The sequence below is a fragment of the Anoplophora glabripennis genome, unplaced genomic scaffold (assembly GCF_000390285.2).
Source record: "Anoplophora glabripennis isolate ALB-LARVAE unplaced genomic scaffold, Agla_2.0 scaffold7, whole genome shotgun sequence".
Taxonomy (NCBI): Eukaryota; Metazoa; Arthropoda; class Insecta; order Coleoptera; family Cerambycidae; genus Anoplophora; species Anoplophora glabripennis.
The window spans coordinates 729,467-756,881 of NW_019419456.1; the positions used below are offsets into that span (position 1 = coordinate 729,467).

The following is a 27,415-nucleotide window of genomic DNA, read 5'->3' on the forward strand; positions in this document are numbered from 1 at the left end:
GGCATATTATTATTACGCAGGCCGCATTTGCGCCCAGGAACAACTTATGTTGATAGGCCCTAACCACCATTCAGTGCAGGAATGAGGGAAACCTGGAAAACCTCATTAATTAGGGGGTGGTCAAATGCCAACCGGAGTCAATCTCTCACATTGACCCAAGCCAACATTCTTCCACCCTACCATACCTGCACAAAGGGTGCCAATTCTCCGTACAAGCATAGCTACTCTACGGTCTATCGGCCGCGGGATAGATAGAGTAATATAAATGAATAAAAAAGTTTTATATTACAGGGGCGTAAGAGCAACAGTTTTCAAAATACAGCGAGTATTAATATTGAGGAGTTTCATCACAACGTGACAACAGCGCTTAACCTAATTTATTAAAATAAATTTGACAATTAAAAACCTGTGACAGTTTTGATTGTTACTTAACTGTCATGGCCAACCTAAAATGTGCGAAACAAATGGAAACATCATTTTAAGAAAAGGGAAATGTTTATTCGTAAATAAAATGAAAACCACTGGGTTTAGTTTTAGGTAAACTTTAACAAAGTTACACTTACTTTTAGTGCAGAATGCGAATATGTTAAAAAAATTAGGGGTTTCCATTTAAAAATTTCGAGTTTTCCACATATTCTGAACTTCATATTCGATAAAAAAAATTTGACCACCCTGTATAAAGATTGGAAAATTTTCATGTCAAATTCGTTAAATTAGGTCTTCCTATACAAAATGTCCAATTTGCATAAAAAAATAAATATACCTATGTTTCCGGGAAAACTGAATTTTGCTGACAGTTCGCATCTGTCAATTTTCGCTTAAAAATCAAAATATCTCGGAAACGGTCAATCCTAAGTCGATGACCTTAAAAATATTTTAGCTTGGTAGGTCCCACGAACCGTATCACACCATCACAATTTCAAAAAAATCCTTCTAGCGGTTTCCCAGATATCCATCGATGATGTTCGTGGTGGGACAGCCTGTATATGTTGACGCTATTTGATTTATAATATCTACCAATAACGTCAGTTAAACGGCAGGAGTGGCGCGAAAAGCAACAGCAGTTTGTAGGCAAACTTACACGTAGGTACTTTAGCGACCTTGAGTCAAAATGTCACAAGTGAGTTTTCTTATAACTTGTAACTAACTAATATCTAGACTTTCAATTCGGCCACATCACCCCTTATTTGCTTTACTCTATTTCTTCTATGTTTTACATTTTTACAATTTATGTACGTTTTCTCCGCCAGATATCAGCATTATCAGCACCAAGACAGTTTATCTATCTTTGTCTGATCACAGCTGAGGTATGTAGACCTTCTAATTAAGAATACGACAACCTTAAGTGACCTGTGAAAACAAACACCGCGCGTCGCTCTGACTTTTCTCCTTCCACCGGTCTGTCAAACGCCAAATTCCCGAGAGGCAGACGTCATGACCCCGCCGAAAGCCGAACCGCGTGTGTTGTGAACAGACCTTGCGAAAACCGAGCCTCCCAGTACCGCTGCTAGCCGCAAGACGTAAGTAGTGCGCGCGACTCCGATCCGATTTCGTCACATTCACATTCTCAGTGTTGCCCAGGAAGAAGGAAGGTGTAGTAGAACGCTGCCCCCGCGACACAACTCGGATTAAAAGGTGTGTGATGGCTTTTCTCCGCACTGTGATCAGATGTAGTGTGTACAAGAAATACGGATTGTTGCAAGACCACCCCAGCAAGTTCCATGTCTGCAGGGCCCTGCTGAAGTCTACGACAGCTACGTCCGCGAACATCGTCCAAACCTCCCCCAAGACAGTACAGCAGCCACCCAGGGACCCCCTGGACATTACCTTCGAGGATGCCAAAGCGGCTTTTAAGAGCAAGACCAATCTGGAGCTCATCAGAGCTTACGTGGTCTACGCTCTATGCTCTTTTGAATACCTGGTTCAGAATAATATGAAGGTACGTACATTAATTTAAATAATCTGAAAAAAATATATATAAACCGCTCCGCCGCATTACCTAACTTATCAGACAGGCGTTGTTTCGTTCTGCAATGCTCGGAGTTGATTTTTAATGCATTTTCTACGCTCTGGTAACTTCTGGAAAGGCCACAGGCAACAGTACAATCGTCAAAGCCAAGTATAATGACTAGCAGGACGCAAAAATGCAGTAAAAATTGATCTAGTCCGAATGGCCTTTTCATTTTTGATGTTGGCAGCGGCCGCAACGTCTTGTATCGATTTTAAGGCCGTAGATGTTAACACTGACTTGCCTTTATTACCTTCTACTAAGTGTATTTCATGTTTTAAACGTTAAATATGCTGTTCCCGGCTTGCAACCCCTGGTTTTTGAAATATTTCGTTTCTAACTGCGCAACTTTGATGTTGCATAATAGGATACAGGGTGGGTTTAATCTAATTGGGTCGCCGCTTTTAGGGGCAGTGTTGGCAACACGAATAACTCGGTTTTGGGGCAATTTATACAGCAGGATATGGATCGCGCTTGAAAAAAATACGTCGCGTTGAATATTATTTCTCTAGTTGGCTGTGACTACGTAGGCTGTTGACATAACCTTACTTAACATGATTTAACGTGGTCCTCAGTAATGTAAAATAATATTTTAGCATTTTTTTTATATAAATACGTACCTATTAAATAATAGTAAAATATATTATGAATTTTTAATTGCTAATCGACAACTTTAATATTTAATTGATAAAATGTTTTATGAAAACTAAAATAAAATAAATCATTTTGTATGTGGCTGTTTTTTTCCTTGACATTTTTCATGAATAAATTCATGTATTAATTCGTCAATTTATTCATAAATGGTTTGGATTTACAAATACGTGAATTTATTTGAAACAAATATGGAATTAAATTTTAACCTCACAGTTTGGTAATTCTGAATGTTATGATGAAATTATTTGGTGCATTATTATGCATTCTTGGTGAATTCGCAATACAGGGTGTTTCACCTAAGAGGGATTCTTCTGTAACTCTGTAAATGTAAAATTTATAAAAAAAATAGTTTTAATAAAAGTTGTCTGGAATCATGTGAGCCATATTTTTAGTTTTACAGGGTGTTCCATTTCGCGTGGGCGCTACATAACTTTGTTATTTTAAATGGGACACCCTGTACATTATTGCATTTTTTAATTTCTTGGTTAATATTAGGTAGAGTTTATTAAATGTACATGGTGTGTAAACTTACGGTTTTCGAGATAATTAGTTGCTTTTGAAAAAAATCGCGATTTGAGCTCTTTAAATGAGGTTAGATAGCGTCTAAACCGTAAGAGTTAGAAATCTGCAGTTTTCACAGTTCGTTTTGGCATGAATTACTCTATTCTGTCATTTATGAGCAAAACATGTACGTTATTCAGGCTCGGAAATACTGAGACCTACATTTAATAATCTTACGAGTTGAAAATCTTTTTTTACATGGAATGACCCATATTAATTGTTACAGGTGAATGCAAAACTGAATGTCCTTTCGACTGATATAAGGTTGTCCATACTTATCTCTAACAGTTTTCCAGAAAAATCGGGTTCTTTTCTAAAATCCGAAAAAGTAGCTATGTAACAGCGTCAAGAAGGCCTTGCAATTGTATTAGTACAACGTCGATACATAGGATTTTACAAAAGCACAGCACAGCACATCATTATCGCATCCAAATTACACCAAGAGTTACTAAAAGTAGACTTTCAGCGGAGAATGGAGTTTTGTCAGTGGATACTTGAGATGTTATATCAAGATGATGATTTATTTAAATGAAATGGGCCATGTTCTCGGATGAGGCTACTTTTAATAAAAATGGTTTTGTTAATAGTCATAATTACCATTATTATTATAACACGGCAAATCCTCACCAATTCCGGTCAATTACTCCCGGTGGGGAGCAATTTTAGGACAGCATGTCATTGAGCCATTCTTTTTTGACCAGCATCTAACTGGAGCAGTTTATTTAAACTTTAACAAACACTCTAGAAGATTTGTTAGGCGACATTCCTTTAGTTACACTTCGACTAATGTGGATGCAACATGATGGTGCTCCACCTCACAATACCGTTGCGGTTCGTCAGTTTTTACACGAAATTTTTCCCAACAGATGGATTGGGCGCGGGGGACCAGTGAGTTGGCCTTCAAGGTGTTCAGATATGACAAGTTGCGACTTCTTTTTATGGGGATTTATAAAAAGTAAAGCTTACCTTACACTACCAACAACCGCGGAAGATATGTGGCATCGCATTACAGTAGCATTTCAAAAAATTACGCCAGACATGCTGACCAATGTTGAACAGTCTTTTAAAACCCGAATTCGTTTGTGTATTAATCAAAATGGAGGACATTTCGAGCAATTGATGTAAATCAGCGGTCTAAGTATTCTTCTCCTTGTTGTTTTTCGAGGTTCAGTTTGTTTCGTTTTAGTTGCTGTTAGTGGTTTACTTTTGTATGTCAAACCACTTTTTGAACATGCCAGTAAATATTGACACTGTCAGTCCCAGGCCTGATGAAATGTGAGAGAAAAGTGGTTTTGCAAGGCCTTCTTGACGCTATTACATGGCTACTTTTTCAGACTTTAGAAAAGAACCTGATTTTTCTGGAAAATTGTTAAAGATAAGTATGGACAACCTTATATCAGTCGAAAGGGCATTCAATTTGACATTCACCTATGACAATTAATATGGGTCATTCCATTAAAAAAAATTATCAAATGTAGGTCTCAGTATTTCCGAGTCTTAATAATGTACACGTTTTGCTCACAGATGACAAGATAGAGTAATTTATGCCAAAACGAACTGTTAAAACTGCAGGTTTCTAACTCTTACGGTTTAGTCGCTATCTAGCCTCATTTAGGTTAGAGCTGAAATCGTGATTTTTTTTTCAAAAACAACTAATTGTCTCGAAAACCGTAAGTTTGAAGTGCCATGTACATTTAATAAACTGTACCTAATATTAACCAAGGAATTCAAAAATACAATAATATACAGGGTGTTTAATTTAATATAACAAAGTTATGTAGCGCCCATGTATTTTCATTACATGGCCCAACATGATTACAGGTTACAGGCAACTTTTATTAAAACCATTTTTTTTATAAATTTTACAGTTGCAGAGTTACAGAAGAATCCCTCTTAGGTGGAACACCCTGTATAAAAGGGCTACTACTAAATTTTAAGGACTTTTTATAGAAAAACGAAATTATGAGCTGTAAAATTTTTCCATTTAAAAAAAAATTTGCATTTGCCCGATATTGAAATGGTTATTTACTTTGAACTTGCAATTCTAATTTTGTCCAATGCGTATAATAATGTAGAAACTCTATATTAAAATCCAATTTTCATGGCAATGTCACCACTAATTAACCTTGAAATTGATATTCCGGGCTGTAAAAATTCGGCGGTACAGATATAGAATTGGTCGGCTATAAAGTTATATTTAGATAAGGTTGATTATTTTGTGACTGGTACATTTCACTCGAGCTGACACAGAGACAATAGGAAGCTCGGCGTGCCTTGATAAAAAATATATCCCATTCATCTCTAACTGTTCGGAATGGAATATAATATTTATTAACCGTAAGTCCGTAGCCCCTATTTCTTGTTCAATTGCCGTCAGGTATAAAATTAAAAAAAAAATGTGCCATTCACACTTCTTTCACAAATAAATTTGTAATATTAATACGGAGGCTTTATTTTAGACTAGAACAAGAAAAATAATAATGATGAGTTATCTAACGTGCACTGAAAAAATCTTCAGTTTTTTCAAGTTGCGGCTTAAAATTGTCTATGTAACATTAAGCATCAGTCGACACGTTTACCTTGGTCAGCAAGACTACTTGGAATGCGGTATTTTTTTGTCTCGTTATTGCTTGAATCTAAAAAGCCGGCCAACTAGACTTTGCAAAGAATAGTGAATAACTCTGTGAACCATCCAAGCAGAATGAGCTTTCACTTGATATACAGGGTGTTTCCTGTATAAACGAGAGATTTGTGTTTGTTTACAAAACCGTACAGGCTGTCTCATTTCAAATATACTATCTAGCTTAGAGTTTTCTGGTTTCTAATTTTTTAGTGCTAACATATTGAAAAGCGTTATTAAAAATAAATGTGAATGTATTGTAGCAGGTACTAGAATAAATTTTAAGTGTTCAAAGGTACCTATTTCTATTGTTTTTCAAACACTGTATCAACTACCTCCTTAATATTTCTACATGAAGATCACCTGACAGGAAACGTACCTTGCCGCGAACTTCATACCTGCACCTGCGGTGGGCTATGAACTAAACCTTTTTCCTCGCCTTTTTCTAACAACTTATAGGCGAGTGGTTCACCCCTAAAAAGATGCTTCTAAATGAAGTAACCGACTAAATTTTTAAAACAAAAACCTGCAGCGTGACTTTATTTTATAATTTACATATTTTTTTTATATTTTTCGGTGTGGTCAGTCAATTGTTAAACAAAAAAGTTGTAAGAAAAATCACTCGCCGAATGGCTTTGAAAACAGTTTTTAATGAACCAAAATAAACACTTTTTGTTCTTTGACAAAAATTCGACAAATGCTTCGTTTCCAAGATATTTACAATTTAATGTGAAAAAAGTGACGAAATCGACAAACTTTCGGAATTTTTTTCTCAGAAACTACTGAACAGTTTAATTCTAAAAAAAGCATAATAATCGGCAGATCTTTTACTTTAAGATATATTTTTTTGGTATAGGTCAATTATTTTATTGAAGGTCTAAAGCGAGTAAAAAACAGTCTACAAATAGTGAAATTGTAACTCTTGATCCATTGACACATGGATGGAAAATCGAAAATGGTTGTTTGGATTTTAATTATTTCGAAGGAGAAACTGCGTTAGATATGCTTCAACAATATTTTTGTTCATGTAGTGGAAAATGTTCTACAAAAATTGTAACTTTGTCATCGAACCTGGAATGTTGTGCTGTCTGTGCGTGCTCAGATGAAATGTCAGAATGATCCATCCGAAATTGATGATGAAACGCTTATTTCAACTTTAGAACTTGTCGAAAATAACGAAAAACTTATTATTTAAAAATTAAATAAAAAAGAAATTAATATACTTTTATTGCTCTTAATATTTTTGTAAAATATAATAATAATAAAATAATAATAATAATAATAATAAAATAATGATCCTATCCAATAAATTATCCAATAACTTTTTATTTTTCGAGACCGCTAGGTGAATTATTATTATTAGGTTAATTTGTCGATTTAAAAAGCTTATTTAGTTTAGTTTTGGTATAACTTTCAAGTCAATTTTAGCCATTTATAAAACCAAAAATCGAATATTTAAATTTTACTAATTATTTACAGAAACCTTACTCTGGCTACAAAACCAAACAAACTGATCTTTTGTACATTTGTATTGTTAACATATATCGATTTAAAAAAATCATAATAATGTTTATTGTAAATATAATCTAATCCAAGATATTGTAAAAAGAAAATTTAAATTTTTTTTAACTCGCTTTAGACCTTTAATAGAATGATTGACCCATACCAAAAAAATATATATCTTAAAGTAGAAAATCTGCCGATTATTATGCTTTTTTTAGAATTAAACTGTTCAGTAGTTTTTGAGAAAAAAATTCCGAAAGTTTGTCAATTTCGTCACTTTATTGTAAATATCTCGGAAACGAAGCATTTTCGATTTTTTGCCAAAGAACAAAATGCGGTTATTTTGGTCCATTTTACAAAAAAAAAAAAAAACTGTTTTCAAAGCCATTTAGCGAGTATTTTTTTTACAACTTTTTTGTTTGTAATTGACTGACCACGCCGAAAAATATAAAAAATATATGTAAATTATCGGAAAAATACACTTTATAAAATTACAAAAGTTTCAAGCTGTAGGTTTTTGTTTCAAAAATTTAGTCGGTTCCATGCCTTTTTTTTAGGGGCGAACCGCTCGCCTATTATGCTTATCGCTTTTGTCTATCTTTTAATTTACATCGAAATACAAAAAAGGCGTTCTCAAACAATCATCAAACAAAATCATTCTGTGGAACAAAACTATCGCAGTTTAATTGAAATTTCATTGAGACATCCCAATGTTCACCAGTTGACTTTGACCTCTGATGACGCGGTTCTACGAGTTTGGTCCATTCATACAAGGTCGCATTGCTAATACATCGTGACCTACGCTTATAAAAAAAAGAACCAGGTCCGATACTAAAGCAGACTAATGAAATGAAACTTACAATAGACCAATAAACTGACGTTGCGTAGGCGATTGGTCCAGTTTTATCTTTTAAGGAAGATAACACATGGTGACTGGTAATCAGTATCAAAGAAGGCGCTGTAGTCCAGTGAATGACCATTTTCCCGTATAATTTTGCCAAACAACACCGATTTTCATAAAAATTTGGATTTAGGTGCTACTTACCCTCTTCTTCAAAGTTGACCTTTTACCCTGGGGGTGGATGCCACCCCTTCTCGAGGTGAAAAATGTTTCATTGAAAATAACTCGGGGAATGGATATATTGACTAATTCTAAGCAACTTTTGTTCTATAAAGTTTTTTCTGAAAGTCAATACTTTTCGACTTATTCGCGAGTGAATGTGTAAATTTTTTAACCAAAAAAAAAAACATATTTTTTTTGCGAATAACTCAAAAAGTAAGTATTTTATCAACAAAATCATTCTTATTAAAAATGTAGCTTATAAAAAAACGTGAAAGTTTAAACGTGAAATAACCAAAAACCAATACATTTTTCAGGGAATACTCATAGAACCTTTTTTAAAGTGCTTGAAAGAACCTTTATTTTTATTTTTTATAAAAGTCCCTAGCATCAAACCTAAGCGAGTTGTGACGAAAATAAAGTTGGTCCGTATTTTTTTACCACTTTACGATTTACTTTATTTATGTAATTGTAATATGCTCTTTGAAGTTTGACCGGTTTAAAGTGCTTAGTTTTGAAAAAAGTAGAGCTTGAAGTGAAAAGAGAATTTTTGTATATTTGGAAAAATTGTCTTTTCTTCCAAATAACTCAAAAACTATTAATGATACGCAAAATTTTGTAGAGTACAAAGTTGTAGGTTTTGCTTTTTTGAAAATTTTGTTTTTTTTTCTGTAGGATAAAAATTAAGTACCTAAGATATGGCCGTAAACTTATTCAAGCCCTTTCAGCTTAAACCCTTACAAAAATAATGGCTGAACGAAAATTTAACTTATTTGATCTTATAGCCCTTGAAAAAAACCTACAAAATGGTTTTTTGAAGGGCTTGACAGCATAAAAACAAAAACTAAGCGAGTTATAGGTAACGAACCAATAACATATTTTTGCAGATATCAAAACACGTATATTGAAGTATTGATGAATACCTACACATTATAGCTATATTTTAGGAATAGAAATAGGAATTTTAGGAATAGAATAGACAAGGATGACGAGAGTGAAAAGAATTTTTTATTATTTATGTTATTTGTAATAAAAAAAAATTTTGTTATAAAAATAAAAAAATTAAAATTCATATAAAAATAAAATTCTTATTTTCCCTATTTTTGATGTCAAATTTATTTTGAATCAGTATGTTTTTTTTAAGGTTTGATAAAATAAATACATTACATTTTAAATAATAAAAAGATTGTATTATATTTTGAACTAAAATTGTTCGATTTTTTTTTGCAAGGGGTTGTTTTTATAAGGGTTGAAACTTATAAATAAATAATAAAAAATTAAAACAGTAAAGAAATCTTAATTTAATATCACTGTAATGATTAAATTATTCCAAGTTGCTGAATAATATTTTTCAACATTATTTTTTAACTGTCTTAGGGGGGCGGTTTTTAAGGATTGACAATTTTCAATTCATCATACTTATTAAAAAATGATTTCAATCTATTACACGCTCGAATCTACAATTCTATAATTATTTTCGAATAGGGGTAGTTTTTACTCTTAAAAAAATAAAAAGCAACCCCCGGCACAGGGTCAACTTTGAAGTAAGGGGTAAGTAGAACCTAAATCCAAATTTTGGTGCAAATCGGTGCTGTTTGGGAAAAGTAACGTTATATTTTACCTTCAATGACTACTGCAGTTATAGCTTATTTCTTAATGAGGATTGGTTTCAATTGATAAATTCGTATCACGGGTGTGTCTATTACGTATTTTGGATGTACATACTTGAAATTTTATTTTAATGTTGTTTGTTTAGCTGAAAAAAAGTTTAAAGTCGAGTTGTGAGGACTCGCTGTATATTAATCATTTATATAAAACGCGATACTGACAAAAATAAGCTTAATTTTGTTCCTCGTGCGGGATATTGTGGCTATTACATCGTCGGTAGTTAAGTTAATACCTATAATTTAATTTCGAAGGACGCAATTGTATGGCATCAGTAGACCACTTTGGGGAATTCACAAAGACCGTAAAGATGTCTATTAAAATTACGACAAATCATTGAGTTATTTTATTGTTATTGTTCAAATTAAACATGATTACTCTACTTTTGTTAACATGTGTATTATTAGCTCTAGCATTTTTTACTCTATTTTAAAGGAAATTTGCAAATTCAAATAGATAAAAAAAAATAATCTTATCAAATATATATTTTTTTTTTTGATTCTGAAAGATCGTTTCATTGTCGATCCGACAGTATTAAAATGTTGCCATCTTACATAGGAAAGTTTTCGAGTAAATGACGATTGAATGTTAGAAAACCCAAATCAATTAAAATAAAGCAAAAACGTTATCAAATTTAGTTTTTCAAAATACCTGAAGTTTTTTATGGATCACGTAGGTGTAAATCTTTACAAAGTGTCACTGTCATAACGACTTTCTAAGTATTGTAAACGATATAAAAATTATTGTTGAATTTAAAGTATTATGGCACATTTAACTGTCACACAAAGAATTGAAATTTAAATTCTTATCAGATGCGGGGATAAGACTAGAACGCAGCAGGAAGTTTGCGATTTATTTAATGAAAAACATCCAGATCGCCGTATCAGCCAATCAACAGTCAGTAAGATATAATCTAAATTTAGAGAAACTGGAAATGTTGTAGATATTCCAAAACCTGGACGTCCAAGCGTTAGTGAAGATCACAAACAGAATATTTTGATAAGTATTGTAGATAATCCTCATAATACTTCATGATTGGTTGCATTAAACAATGAAATTAGTCAGACCACAGTGCTACGCATCCTGAAGAAGGAAAGATATCATCCCTACAAAATTCAACTTGTGCCGGAACTCAGTGAAGAAGATCCCTACCGCCGCTTACACTTTTGTGAAATTATAATGGATTTATGTCAAGTAAATAGAGATTTACACCGGCAAAGACTTTTTTCAGACGAGGCCACGTTTTGTCTCAATGGTACAGTGAACCGTCAAACTTGCAGGTATTGGAGTCCGGGAAATCCTCATTGGGCTAGAATAGTTGACAACAGAATAGTAGGGCATTTCTTCTTTGAAGGAACCCTTACAGGAGAAACATATTTTTAGTTTTTACAAAATGACCTTATTTCAGCGCTTGCAGTAATTTTTCCTAAAGATAATGACCTGATATTCCTGATGACGCCATATGGTTTCAGCAAGACGGTGCACCTCCGCACGATGCGCGCTCTGTTCGAGGTTTTCTGGACAATTGTTTTCCTAGGAGGTGGATCGGCAGACGAGGACCGACGGAATGGCCCGCGAGATCCCCAGATCTTACACCCCTGGACTATTTCTTATAGAACTACTTAAAATCCAAAGTGTACGTTAATAGACCACATTATTTAGAAGAACTTCAAAATTATATTAGATGAAATACACAGAGTTATCCCAGAAATAATTCATAATGTGCAAGAAGAATTTCTACACAGACTTGCGTATTGTCAAGAAGTCAGTAGGTGGCAATTCAAACACTTCATTTAGGTAGAAAACTTAATGAATTGTATTTGCTTGACATAGGAATTGTTATTTTTTTAATGAATAAAATTTACGTTTTCTAACATTCAATCGTCGTTTACTCGAAAACTTTCCTAAACAAAAAATAATATAATTTTCCTTTCCTCTCTTTTCTATTTAAAGGATTAATTTTTATTTGATTTAATTTTTTATTATTATTTTTTTATTAAAATTAGATTAAATTTAAACAAAAAATTTTTTTTTGTTTAAATTACTATGAAATTGACCAAAGTGGGATTAATTCAAGAGCGATTTTCTCAGAAACCGTTAAAGATAACGATTTGAAACAAGAGTACCTTTTAAAACAGTTCGAGAAAACGGAATTTGCTGTCCAGTTTGTGAAAAAGTCAAAGATGAAAAAGTTACACACGCAAAGTACCAAGGGCCCCCCGTACCCACCCCAATGGACCTTGTGGAAATAAATGGATTAGTCCATCAAATTGCTCATCAAAATTTAGCTGTGTATACCAAATTTCATTCATTTATCACAACGCGATTGAGAGATATTGCAAAAAAATGATTTCCGTTCCTCCCTCTTCAATGGGTCCCTGTGCCCTTAGGAAGCATTTCCGGACCCATGTTCATATGAACTTTTTTACTTAGTTTTGATCATAGAATCGGCCTGTTCAGGGTCGGCAGCTAATTATGAGACACCCTGTATAATTAATACAGAAATACATACCGGATATTGTGATGTCAAATAATACAATCATTCAAGGAAATATCCTGTATTCTTGCTGTTCTATTAACACCTCCCGACAATGACTAATCACGTAAAAAAACTGCTACTACAAAGACATATTTTTGTTTCCAAATTTTACTTGGGATTAGAAAAATAGGCATTTTGAAACATGATTAAGTAGATCGATTATAATTATTTTTCTTTCTAAAAAATAGTTGCCTATTTTATTAAATTTAATTTAAAAAACATTTTATTACATTCTCACACATTCTTCACTCTATTTTAGCAACGAGTATTGAATTGTGAACCACAATATCTAGTTAACAGCTATTAATAATAAAGGGTGTTCAAATTTGAGTTAACTTTTTAAATTTGTCTCAATTTGTGTTTTTTGTACTAGGATGGTTTTAGTTTTTTGACACCTGTTAAGTAGAGACGTGACGGTTAATAAGTATGGAGAAGTAAGTATACGATTGAGCAACACGTCTTTATTGTCAAAAAATATTTGGTGAAAGTTATGCAGAAGTTGGAAGAAAATATCGTTCAAAATATGGAAAAACAGATTGTTCAACAAACAGCACCTTTCGAAGTATTGTGAATAAATTTGACGAATCTGGCTCAATTCAACATCAAGGAAGTAAAATTTACAGTCGTAGTGGTCGTTCACAAGAAAATATTGCAGCTGTCAATGACATTGTCACTGCAGAACCAAACATATCAATTCGTCATCGTTCACAGCAATAAGGCATTAAACAAACAACTTTATTCAATCTGTTGCACAAGGATCTTCACTTAAAGGCTAACAAAATACAATTAACACAAGATTGTTACCAACTGATCATGGATTATGTTGTAGATTTGTTAATTGGGCTCTTGGAATGAATGAAGAAGATGATGAAGCTCGGTTTGAAATTGGTGGATATGTAAACAAACAAAATTGTTGTATCTGAGGTGAAGAAAACTAGACTTTCCAAAGCTTCTTTGATTAAATAAAGGTATAATACCAAAGAAAATTCCGGGCCGGGACAGAATTCTATCGATTTTTTCCTGCCTGGGTAGGGGTGGAAATCTAATATAGACCAATCAAATCACCTGTTTTCTCCCCACGTTTACTACTATGTTGCTAATGGTGGCACCGGACAAAGTTACTATTCGGGCAACAAACAAAAGAAGCGTCGAAATTCGAGGTTCAAATTTCTTTTCTAAATCGTCTTTAAAAAATTGGTGGCCGTGCTCAGAAATGACCTTGTGCGCCAGATACAATGGGTTTTAATTAGGATATTACTCAATGCTGTCGATTTTGAGGCTCGTCATTATACAACTGGTCTATTTCTGAATCAGTCTGTGCCTTGGCTCATTGCCGCTTGTTGCACGGAGAGTGAATCGGGCGACCTTGAGAATACACTGTAATCTAGTGTGCATCGCCCGCTACTGTTATTATCAAGAAACCGGATAACTTGATTCTGCAGAGCTGATGAGCTAAATCAGTTCTTGGTCAGCAGATATGGATGTCTGGCAGGCCAGGCAGCGAAATGTATGCGATCAAAACGGAAAAACTTAATACTGTTCGGGGTATTTTTTTATATATGGTCGTTGGTACGTACGGAAACAGTCGATTATCTCCTAAAGGAAGATAGATATCGTAAAATCATATGACACAAATGTGTTGGGGTTTTTTAAAATCTATCAAATAGATTGACTAGTTAGTTTAGGTTTTATAAGCAAAAAAACTAAAAAAATGCGATTTTTTTGCATAAAAATGTTTATAAAAAAATTAATGGTAAAACATATAGGTATATATCTACAGACTGTCTTTTATATGCCAGTCCGTTTGCTACAAGTATTTTTGTCACAAAATCACCGATTTAATGCTCTATTGATTGACCTATTTATAAGAAAATGATTTTCAAAGTTCGATATCTCGAAAACGGTTAATAGGCCAGGAAATATAGAGTTGGACGCGAGTTTTTGTTTCGACAAGCTGAATTTATCGCTATAGATGCTAAATATTATGTACAACAACATATTAGTTTCCACAGTCATAAAAATAGGGGGAAGATTGTTTACAGGCTGGTTAATTGTATAATTTTTACGTAAATTCAGGTTTTTCGCTTTTAACTTTTTTCCGTTCAGTTCCACGAGAAAACAGTAAAGTACTTTTTTTTCGCCTTCAAAAGACCTACAAAACTAGCCCTCGAAAAATATTGATTAGATCAAAAGTTATATACAGAAGAAGTTTATTTATGACTTGAATTAAACATTTATAAACTCCGTTATTATTATCAGAACGTTTTGGCATCGCATCCTCTCATTCCTTATCACTGTCTAATAACTCACACGAAATCTGGAATCGGTAAGTTGAATAGTTTACAAGTTATGGCCTTATAAACAAATTAACTAATTATTAGTCTGGACAATCCCGAGGATCTTCCACAATCGCACTGATTTTTTTCATGGTAGATTAAATCTATAATTTGTTTTTAATTTCAAATTTGCAACCTAGAATTTTTTTTTATTTTTGAGCCTTAGTTGTAAAATCAAATATACGACGCACGAGGGTGATATAGTTATATATTATTATATATTCGGAAATCTTATGAAAAGATCTTTAAGTTCAAAAAATTGAAAAACAACGGAGTTACAGACTGTCAAATATATTATTTTCAAGCGAATTTCGCTTATTTAACAGCAGGACTATGAATATTATCGTTATTTTCTTCGGACTCTCTGTCGTTCGTTGAAATATGGAATAATATACACGGTGTTCCAGCAAAGAAAAGGCAACTTTGTTTCGTCATGACTTTTTGACTGATCCTGTATACTTTATTGTAATAGAATTTAAAAAACCTAAAATCTTGGTGTCTTATGATTTTTCGATAGCTATATTTGCGACATAAAAATATTAAAATACATGTGCACTTCACGTAGGTACTTGTCGCGTTGTGAAATTTTTTTAAGGCGACCTTCACCGATATCTACATTGTAATCGCAAGCGTCAAACTGTGTTTATTGATAAGAAAAGGAAAAAAACGAGCAGGCGCAATACCTGAGTTCTAACAGGCTTTAGCTGTCGATTCCACAGGAGCATGGAGACTACGAGTCTAGTATGTTGTGTGAAATGCTGAGGTAGTACCGATACCGATAAGTTTACAAAAGAACAACTATCGTTAGTTGTAGATTGTACCCAAAACTGTTTGCTTAGGTATTCTGTTGAAAAAAGATACCGTTATCGCATCTTGTGCATGATAAAATACGTGCGTTTGTATTGGTACGGAATCGTTTTAATATTTTTAACTGGAAAGATTACCAGAAGCAAATACTGCGTCGAAAAATGAAAAAGATTTCTTATCAGCTGGAACTTAGGTGTATGTTTTGATAATTTTAATTCTCTCTAATGACGTACTAATTTCGTTGTATCATTAAGAAATGTTGGGAAATCTTCCGGAAAATGATGCAACTTGTCAAAAAAAAACATGTTCCAATTCTGTAGTTTTTCATGTTTATCTTCACGGAAAAACAGTTATGACAAATATTATGGTACCTTCCAAGAGTAACTACAAAAAAAATTACGAAGAGTGCATATTAACAAATATAAGTTCCAAAGTTGTCTCAAGCAAAATTTATGGTTTATATTCGAAAAATGTTTTTTTTGTACTTACTGAGCATTTTAAAAATCAATTGTTTTACAAAACAGTTAACTGAAATAAGTGTCGGTCTATGCTTAGGATCCTTCGCTGATTTTGCGAAGGGTTCCTTTTTGAGACACCGAAGAAAAAATCAATAACAATATATTTTATTGTATTTTAAAACAAACCGCATCAACGGAAATTTGATAATAGTCGAACATATTCGATATTGCGATGTGGACAAGCCGGCAAGGCTAACGACTTAACTCCGTAAGCTGCTTTGTAATTCATGCACCAGTAAGACCCCTCCCTTAGGTTAAATCGTATATAAAATATACAGGGAGTTCCTTATTGATACGCGAATATTTAAGGGTGTGATTCTACATGGAAAATAAATGATAGTTTGCTTTATAAACTATGATACAAAAATGTTCCGTAGCGAAAATACGGGATGTTTAGGAAAAAGAAGGAAATTAATATTTTCGAAACCGCTTGAGACATTTCAGTGACAATTAGTACGTAGTGATAGTTAATAAAGGCGTTTAAAGGTGCAATTTCTCTGACAGTCAATCGGCGATTTGCACGCACCAGATCTTTGACTTTCTGAACGTGGGAGTCGTCAATTTGATGTCGAAGGCCTTCCTGCTCAAGGATCAGTGGCGGCACGTGAACATTGATTGAATGTGTTCCGGAGTCTCTAAATGGCGCCGACAAATTTTAAAATTTTCAAGGTCACGGGTTTTCCTGGCACTTTTGAACTTCAAGGAACAATCCATTTATACAAAAATACAGATTTTCACAAGAACGATTTTCGAAATTTATACCTTTTTGAAATATCTATTCACGAATTACCTACTGACGGTATAAATAAATTGGAATAAACTAAATATATTTTATTAAATTATTGAATATTGTTTATAAACAAAAAATTCGTTGTGGAAATTTACCAACGATTCAACGAATTTTAATTTTCCTCGCCGTGTTATGATTTTTTCTTTATCTTTATATATATATATGTACATTATATTATATTCCGGGAGTCATACGTGCAAATCCGAAATCCGGGGCCATACAGCTAATTACCGGTACAATCACAGAAAATCCCGGTCATACCCATGTGGCTAGATGTTCTTTTAATATGTCGTCAAGATCTGCACTAAAATTTACGAGTCCACGAAACACATCAGGGTTGTCCTTGTGTCCGCGAAGTGCTAATTCGAAAGCTCCGCAAAATTTTATGCAATCTATGATTTTAGATAATATATAACGATTTTTCGTTACCGGTCCATTGTGTTTCCGGATATTAATTCCTATATGCAGAATCTAACTGACTTCTTATGTTTATTTTACACTCGATTTTACCTAATGACTTAAATTACTTAAATCTTTCACACTGTATATTGTCCATGCTTTATCCCCACCGAAAAGTAAGCACGGAAAACAAAACAGTGTATTTTTTAAATCACACCCGCACACCCACTCTGCTTTTGTGTATACATTATTATTAAATTGTCTTTTATAACTTTTACTTCGGCTTGTTCCACTAACTTCAATATTTAATTGTGGTGTTGGCCCACCTAATTCCTTAATTTTTAGTTTATCCTCATAAGGCAGAGAACCAAATTTTTTTTTTAAAACGAAACGCTATTCATTTTAATAACTATAATATCCGTAGACGCCTAAACGAAAATATTCACACGTGCCGCTCGCAGAAATAAACCACCACATACCACGTACGAAATATTACTGCAGCAGTGGCTGTCGTTGTTGCAGCCACAAAAGCCCATATAAAAGTGTACTGGGTCACGTGCCTGATTAGCCAATAAAAACAAAAGGACGCATCTAACGCCTCTTTCACACGGACGTTATTTAAAACGATCGGCAAAACAACGACTAAACTTTTAAATTGCACATAGTTAAATAGAGCTTCATACACAGAAACGTCGCCGTCAGGTCTGACGGTCTGCTACCGACCGGCAAAACAACGTCAGTGTGAAAGAGGCGTAATTGTTCGCTGTGCACACATTTTGTATATGAGGTTGCATATATTAAGGAGCGTAGCTCGCGTCGTAATAAATAATAATATAAGCTCCTAGATTTATTTTAGCGCGAGTACATTTGGATTCTTTAAATATTTTGTTGATATTAATGTGATTAAATACATAAAATTGTATGTGTTCTGCAGCTCCGCAGCTCTTATGGTAAAATCGGCACTGTCAAGGATTATCTTCGATTGAATGACGACCACTTTTAAATCATGAAAACCATTCGTAACATTGCGTACGACCCAGAGCATCATCTCCGTAAGCTTGTTTAAAAGATTACTTAAAAATTGACCCATGATTTGTCTTACTTGATTTACCAGGGACGGACTAGCTGCAGCACAATAATGTAATTTTTTTTACACCCATTACGATAAAAGATCAAAATAATATTTTTAGATAGCTTGAACCCTAAACTAAAAAAAGCAGTCTTGGTTGATACTAATAATATATATTTTTGTTTAATATGATTTTTATTACATAATTTTGTACGTCTATTCAACATGAGCTCCTTCCATGTTATGCATCCCCTAGCTCTGCGAATTGAAAATTGTTGGATCCTCTGTTGCCCATCGTATTTAAAAATAATTAAATTGCACAAAGTATTTTAAGTTATTAAAAAAAAAATAAGTTTTCAGGGGCGTGTATCTCCGTAGGGGAGCTGTCTAGGGAAATTTTTTATAGGAACTTGTCATGTTATTTTAACGTCCCCTGTATAAATCCCAGAGATTGCCCACATATCCTGTGACACCCTGTATATTGCCATACAAAATGGCTAGAACGCTTTACTGTATTGAATTGTAATAAAAATTCCTAAAGTACCCTAACTTTCCATATTTTTCTGATTTTTCTCACAATTTTTTGGGAAAGTTTAGGCCTCTGGTAAAGACCATTCGAAACGGGCCACTTGGCCATTCCTGAATCAGCGGACCTAATCAGGCCGGCTATGATTGAAATGTCATAAGAGAAATAAAAGATATCACACAAAGTGATTTATGAATTTTTTTAATGTATGTATTTTGTGTACGAGAATTTCTAAAACCTACGCGTAGTTCTAAAAAACGCAAATATCAGGGAAAACTTGGAGTTGTGCTCGTACTGTTCGTGTCTATTTACCCTTTTTACATATTTGTAAATTTGTTACTAATATGTTCTAAGAATTTGCAAATAATAGTGTGAATGATTTGGATACATCCAATGCCAGATTCAATAGATAAATATAAACGGGCTAGTAGTAGATAGTAATTATAAAAAATAGTACCTAGTAGTCTGTTTTAACAAACAAATCTTGTCTTAATTTATTTTATTAACAAGTTCCGCCAATTTCAATTAGATTATTCTGTTTGTACGCTTTTGTCAGGGAGTTAGATTTAAATATAACTGATATTTTTTATACAAAATTATACAAGGTACTTATTTCTTAAGTAGGGGTCAAAAATCCAGGGGCGTAAAAATAGTTTTATGTTATATAAATGTTGTGTCTTAAGACAACAATTGTCCACCTACAGCGTGTCAAAATTTTTTTTAAAAAAATCAGTTTAATTTTTGATTTCTAAACTGAGATAATTTAACCAAATTCGGTGTGCATATTTTGTATGACAGTAGGTATGAAACAAAAAATTACCAGCTTTAGAAACTTACCAGTGGCGGAGGTCTAGCCTCAGTCCATTTCCATCTGCAAGGCCATAAATGAAAACCATATTGGCAAATTAAGCATTTGAATATGCGTAAGCCATTAATAAAACTTAATCTTTTTAAAAAAAATGAGCTTAATTTGACAATACACAATATTATATAAGATGATGGCTTATTATTATTGTTTTGTATGGCTCTAAGATATGTTTAATTGTAAATAATTTAAGTAACTGTAAAATCGAGGTAAAAATGCACTTGATCAAATAAACCAATTTTGTTGTTAATCGGTTTGGAAAATGTAAAAAAATAAAAAGTGAAGATAAAACGACGCATATGCTCTATTTTATTTGTAATATACAGGGCGATATATTTTTTTGGCAAATAATGATCCATGACACACCCACACTTCCGTCACTAGTAAGTTTCTAAAGCTGGTAATTTTTTGTTTTGTACCTACTGTCATTGTAAATATGCACACCTAATTTTGTTTTTTAATGTTTGTAGCTGTCCTAAGACCCCACATTTATTTACAAAAAACCCTTATTTTTACACCCCTGGATTTTTTACCTCTACTTAAGAAACACCTTGTATATATGACAACATTTATTTTGTCAAGAAATCGACTGACATGAACAGGATTTTTTGNAATTTATTTTATTAACAAGTTCCGCCAATTTCAATTAGATTATTCTGTTTGTACGCTTTTGTCAGGGAGTTAGATTTAAATATAACTGATATTTTAGGGGCGTAAAAATAGGTGTCTTGTTATATAAATGTTGTGTCTTAAGACAACCATTGTCCACCTACAGCGTGTCAAAAATTTAAAAAAAAAATCAGTTTTTAATTTTTGATTTCTAAACTGAGATAATTTAACCAAATTCGGTGTGCATATTTAGTATGACAGTAGGTATGAAACAAAAAATTACCAGCTTTAGAAACTTACCAGTGGTGGAGGTCTAGCCCCAGTCCATTTCCATTTGCAAGGCCATAAATGTAAACCATATAGTCCAGGCAAGTTAGACCAAAATCACCCAGAATACGGTAATTTTTTTCTGATGAACCGATTGAGTTGCGGTTTTCGGCATTGTCTTCGGAAAAATATCAGGAAAAAAGTCTATATATTACACTTTGGGGCTGGATCGAAACTGCATTGCGGATGCATAAAGTGCATCATAGAGTGCATCAATTTTTCCAAATTTTCTAAAAATGGTAAAAATTGACTAAAAGTTGTAGAAATTTGTGTGCACGGGTTTTTTGAACCTAAAAAATATACCCAACGGCCCTGGGGCCCCCTAGGGGGGCAAGCGGGAGGTCTTCTGTAAAACATCGAATAGCTGAGTAATTGCCTTCTAAATCCCCACCCGGGGGTTTTTGGGGTCGGGGATTTCGATTCTGACACTGAAACATATGTCCGACGCTCCAGCCCCCCCCCCCAAGGGGCAAGGGGGGCCTTCTGTAAAACTCCGAATAGCTGAGTAATTGCCTTCTAAATTTCTACTCGGAGGTTTTCGGGGTCGGGGATTCCGAATCTGACAGTGAAACGTATGTCCAACGCCCCTGGGGTCCCCCAGGGGGCAAGGAGGGCCTTCTGTAAAACACCGAATAGCTGAGTAATTGCCTTCTAAATTTCCACTCGGGGTTTTTTGGGGTCGGGGATTTCAATTCAGACACTGATAAGTATGCCCGAAGCCCCTGGAGCCCCCCGTGGGGGCAAGGGGGGGCTTCTGTAATCTGGGGGCTTTTTTAATTTAAAAATGCACTTGATCAAATAAACCAATTTTTTTGTTAATTGGTTTGGAAAATGTAAAAAAATAAAAAGTGAAGATAAAACAAAGACGCATATACATATTTTATTTGTAATATTATACAGGGCGATATATTTTTTTGGCAAATAATGATCCATGACACACCCACACATCCGCCACTGGTAAGTTTCTAAAGCTGGTAATTTTCTGTTTTGTACCTACTGCCATTGTAAATATGCACACCTAATTTTGTTTTTTTTTTAATGTTTGTAGCTGTCCTAAGACCCCACATTTATTAACAAAAAAACCCTTATTTTTACACCCCTGGATTTTTTACCTCTACTTAAGAAACACCTTGTATATATGACAACATTTATTTTGTCAAGAAATCGACTGACATGAACAGGATTTTTTGAAGTTGTGTGTCTCTTGCTTTCGTTATTGTATAAAAGAAAATAAATATAGATAATGTACTGTACTTATAAATCATAATTAATTATATCGTTTTACGAGAAACAATATTAGACTAGGCGGTATCTGTTTTGGTTTGGGTGAATCGTATATCCACGGAGATTTTTGGCTTTTTGGCTCTCAAATATCACTAGAAATGAAAAATTTTCTATGCGCATAAAAAAACGTGGGCTTAACTTTTGGCGGCACAATATGTTAAAAAAATTCGAAAAATGTCATATTTTTCTTCCTATTTAATTATGTATCTTTTCAAGAGTTGATTTTAGGCGAAAATGGAAGAGGAAAAAAATGTTTGTAATTAAATTTTTTACAAAACATGACTAGTTACAAATCGAATGAATCATGATTATTATGGTAAAAATCGAAAAAATCACAAAAATGGGGTTAAAAAACAATACTTTTTAGGGAATTTTTTTGGTGTATTTAAATTGGGTGTAGGACCTTTATACTTGGCTCAAGAAAACTTCATGTTATGTAGAATCATCACACCAAATTTCATCAAAATCGGTTCGATAGATTTTGCATAATAATTTTGCAATCCAGATTTTGAAAAAAAAATTGCAAATTTTCAAAATTTTGCACAGCAAAAACCAAGGCCCTTAGATACTTGAAAATTTAATCACATATAGAAGGGCTCTCAAGCTTTCAAACTTTTTTTGAAAAATTCGAATCCGTCAATTAGGAGAGCTCTGGCGCTTGTTTAAACATTGGTCGAATTTTTGTACTTATAAACAATTAGAACTTTGTGAATATTCAATCAAATCAAATTTTTTAAAGCAGGTTTTAAAAGTTCTTGGAAAGACGCTTCTTTAAAAAAAAACAGATCGATTGATCAATTAGTTACGTAGTTATAGCCGATCAAAGTTAACCGTCATTTACACTAAATGTACTGGGACATCCGGGCTAATTTTTCGAAAAATACCTTTGGTATTCCGAGTACTTACCAGGTCTAAAATTACAATACTTTTCTTCATTGGCAACCTATTTAAAACGTGTTTAAAGTTATTTATGTAAGCGAGAAATTCAAGAAAATCGTACAGGTGGTGGTGGTGGGGGAAGCAGAGAGCGCGGCCGCTTCGGCCTGCTCGAAATTGAATCGGCGAGTTCAAAACCGCGATGCGCTTAAAAATTTTTAATATATCATATTCTAGAGGTCCGATTTTGATGATTTTTTTTTTAATTTTTGCGTATTTTCAAGTGCCTAACATTAATAATTATTGGTCTTTCAACAGTCCGATAATTATTTATCTTTAAACTTCCTTTACTTATCAACTTTATTTTTCTATTGTGTCAAAGGTAAGTGCATAGACTTATATACTGTTTATAAAAGATCAAAAACAAATTTATTTAAATATTCTGAAATTGTTTAAACCACAATTATTTTCAAAATATGACGAAAATTAGTAATATAATGAGTTAATTTCTCATTTCTCAGCTTAGGCAACCAACATTGCCCGGCTGGTACTAAATCACCGATATTAACGATACGTTTTCAATGAACAATGACAAACCTTTACGTCTACGCTCTAGATATTGCGATCGCTGATTGGTTGAAATAAAAAATTAAGTACACCAATCACAACCGGTGAAATAGAATGTTATGTTTTAATGTAACCTTGATCTTATTGTTTTAATTATACCGAAATTTAATTTCCGACACGAAGGAAATAAAATTACTGTCCCAAACAAAATTACCGGTCACGCGGCTGTAATTATTTATGAAGGTCCTGTATGTTTATCATGTAACAACCTACGTATAGACAAAAGATATGAAAGGATGTCCGTGACGACACTGTGAAACACCACTATTTTATTCGTAATTTAAAAGAGATTTAAGCCTGGTAAAGGTCTTCGAAAATAATCTGTTTTCATTCCCAAACACTTGCAAACAAACGTGTTTTTAAATCTATATATAGACTTCGTTTTCCTAAACTAATTGAAAAAGCGACGTAGACATAAAATATCGTAAACATTAAGAACACGCTTGTGATTCGATAATAATAGAATTTTGGAAAAACCCTGTCGTATTCCTTTAACAGGTACAGGTCTCCTGTGCAGCAAAAAAAACAAACTTCCCCGCAAATTAGGGAAAAAATTAGACAGTATTGATTTTATCAGTTTGTAACAACAGATGTATATGTACTTTATTTTTCGCCTTCAGTGCTATTTGTAAGATATAGTCCGTTGTTTTCGATCCAGAAATGTCAGGTTGTAGAGTCCTTTAAATAGCCCACCCACATACATTATCTATCAAAAGCGGACTAATTGCTCGTAAAAAACAGCTAAACCAGTAATATTATACGCAAGTTCGTGTTGTTTTTCTTTACGGTTTTATTTTTAACCTGACACATCAGTGCGAAGTATAGCGCTACATAATTCTGTTTTCTATTCAGTAGCCCAAAGTTCACGCAAGATTTGAATTTGCCGCCATTTGTGCAGTAAAGTGTTGCCAAATAAAAAGACAGCGTGACAGCAGTTGCTAACAGTTCAGGGTTATTAAAAATGGAGCGCTACACGAAAGAATATCACGTTTTCATTGTTGAGCAATATTTTAAAAAATGATGAAGATTTGGCAGCTACAGTTCGGAAATTTTACAAAATGTGGTCGGAATAGTGATTTAATTTCATCAACTGTGAAGTGTATAATTGAAAAATTAAGGGGGACTAGATCAATTAGTGACCTTAAACACTCTGGCCGCTCTTGAACAAGTCGTTCAACACAAAACATCGAAGCAATTCGTGAGAGTGTTGCTGAGAGTCCACCGTGGCAAAAAATTTCGAGAGGCTCTCTACAGCGTATTCTCACGAAAGTTTTGCATCTTCATACTTACAAAGTTCAATTAACTCAAGACAACGTAGAGTGAAGGGTTATGGAACAAGTGGATGCTGATTTTTGGGACAAAATCATCTTCAGTAGTGAGGCTTTCATCTTCGTTAAATCGACAATATTGTCGCACTTGGATTTAGAAAATTGATGAAATCGTGGAGAAACAAATGCATCCAGATCGTGTCACTGTTTGGTGCGGATTTTGGGCTGGAGGCATTAGCATTATCGGACCATTCTTCTTTGAAAATGCGGGTGATCAGACAATACCAGTTAATCGCCATCGCAACATGATAATCCAGTTTTTTGAGCCTAAATTGCAAGATATGGATGTATAGTAGGATCGTATTCAATGCAAAGTAGAGCAAAAAGTTGTCGGTCTTTTATCAAAGGAAAATCGTGTCCTCATTTTTAGGACTCGTAAGATAATTAAAATGAAATTGAATGTAAAATCTGAAATACTGCATTATACCCATTGTGGTAGTAGCTGTAGTCGCCCAGGTCCATCAAGTGTACGAAGTCGTCGGTTATATGTCAAATACTAACCTGGCTAGCTTGGTCGTAAATCAGAAACAGCCTCCAAAAAACAAAGAGGTAAAATGTAGTACATATATGGAATTTTGAAACAAATTGGATTTATAATAAATTACATTTAAAATAAATAGTTTATGAGATTAAAGGAATTTTTATAGGAACAGGGGTGCCAGACGTGAACCGATCCCTTCATAATGTATAAAGAAATTATTAAATTTCTGAACCCCTTAAAACCGCATTGCACTGGATTCCTTGACAGGCAATGATTTATTACTTTGCACCGAATATGATCCTACTATAGAAGACATGTGATTTTACCAAGACGGTCCCACATGCCATACAGCCCGAGAAACAATTCAATTACTGCACGAGTCATTTCCTGGTCGTTTAATTTCCCATTTTGGTGATCAGAATTGGCAATCCAGATCATGCCGTTGAAGGACGTTGGACATTTTTTGAAGTCTAAAGTTTATGCCAGCATGTCCACGACTACTCACGCCTAGAAATACATATTTTCGTTTACAATATTTTGAAATGTTTTATGAATAAATCTTCTACGTATTGATAAATCTAATAATACATTTTTTCGAATTCTATTTAATTTGAAAATTAGATCTTTCGAACAAATTAACTTTGCTCTATCATCTTAATATGTTACTATTATGTGATGATTGAACACGTATTAGTTTTTGTTGGCCTTCTATGACCATTCGTTTCATATCTGTTAACTTTTTAATTAAAATATTTAAGTAACGTTCGTGCTATTTTTTTCGGTACCTAAAGTTTTAATCGTTTCTTATTGATCATCTCATGCAAATTTCTGATATTTCCCTGACATTTCCAGATGGGTGAAATTTTCCGATAATTTCAGATTATCCAGATCGGCAACCCTGCGCGTTTTATGAATACATTAAATTAAATTAAAACAGTAACAAAAAAAATTGTACAAATACAAAGTTTTATGTCGAAATGTAGATAATTTATCATTTTTCACGGAAAATGTGACGGTTTGCGTGTGAAATTTTCCGTTTTTTCTGACGAGTCCCCAAAAAACCGAAACGCTTCCACAAAGGTATGTGTGGTCATGGAGAAAACCGCGTAACGCTTTGCGTAATCGAAGGCAGAGTCATCCGCGCCACAGGGTCGGTGACTCGCACTTTTCCCGGTGGAAATGCTTTTACGGTTTTTCTAATAATAGCAGCCGCCGCCCGCCGCGGCGGTGTGTCGGGGGGGCCGGAGCGCTACGCCTTTTGACGTCACAGCGCGCGACGTCGAGCGAGGTAAATGAATTGCTCTTTACGCGGTAAATTGATAAACCAGATAACGCGCTGGGCTGCTCTTTTAACGAGCGGGCGCCAGCGGCGTAGGCTCGAAGGGGGCAACTTTATAAAAAAAGACGTTATTTCAATTTAAATACAAAATTTGCGGGATATGATTCTTTATAAAAAAAATAATAAATAAGTATAGTAGGGTGGCCCAAATAATACGATTTTTTTTCGTGTCTTGTGAAAATATGTTAGTTTATCATGTTTAAAGAGTCCCCTCAAAAATTTTTTTAGAGGTCGCTCAACATTTTTAGAAATTTTCAAAATTGTCAAAAATTGAATTTTTAAAAAATTTTTTTCTCGTTATTCTATCATTTTCTAGGTTGAAATAAATCTCGATTCTGAAAATTTCAAATCGATATTTTAAGTTCTATAGATCACTCATAATTATTTTATCTTTAAAAGTAGTGTACCTAAAATGTTTTCGAGCGACCTCTAAATATAAATATCAAGTCGAATAATTTTTTTATTGAATTTAATGAACAAAAGAATAAAAATAAATCACGAGACACTTAAAAAAAATTTTCGAAGCATTTCTACCGCACAGTATCAAATATTTATAATTTTTTAATTTTTTAAAATTTAAGTGTAATTTATTTATATTATTTTCTTCATCGAATTTAATAAAAA

The 27,415-nt window shown here is 33.6% G+C and overlaps 1 protein-coding gene across 1 annotated transcript in view; it reads left to right on the forward strand.

The window, feature by feature from the left end:
- The first annotated feature begins 1,493 nt into the window (after positions 1–1,493).
- LOC108910615 (proline dehydrogenase 1, mitochondrial) overlaps positions 1,494–27,415 on the forward strand; it is a 55,196-nt gene continuing 29,274 nt past the window's right edge. The window contains exon 1 of the mRNA XM_018715296.1: positions 1,494–1,939. Coding sequence (XP_018570812.1) covers positions 1,643–1,939 — 297 coding nt within the window. The 5' untranslated portion in view covers positions 1,494–1,642. The remainder of the gene's footprint in view (positions 1,940–27,415) is intronic.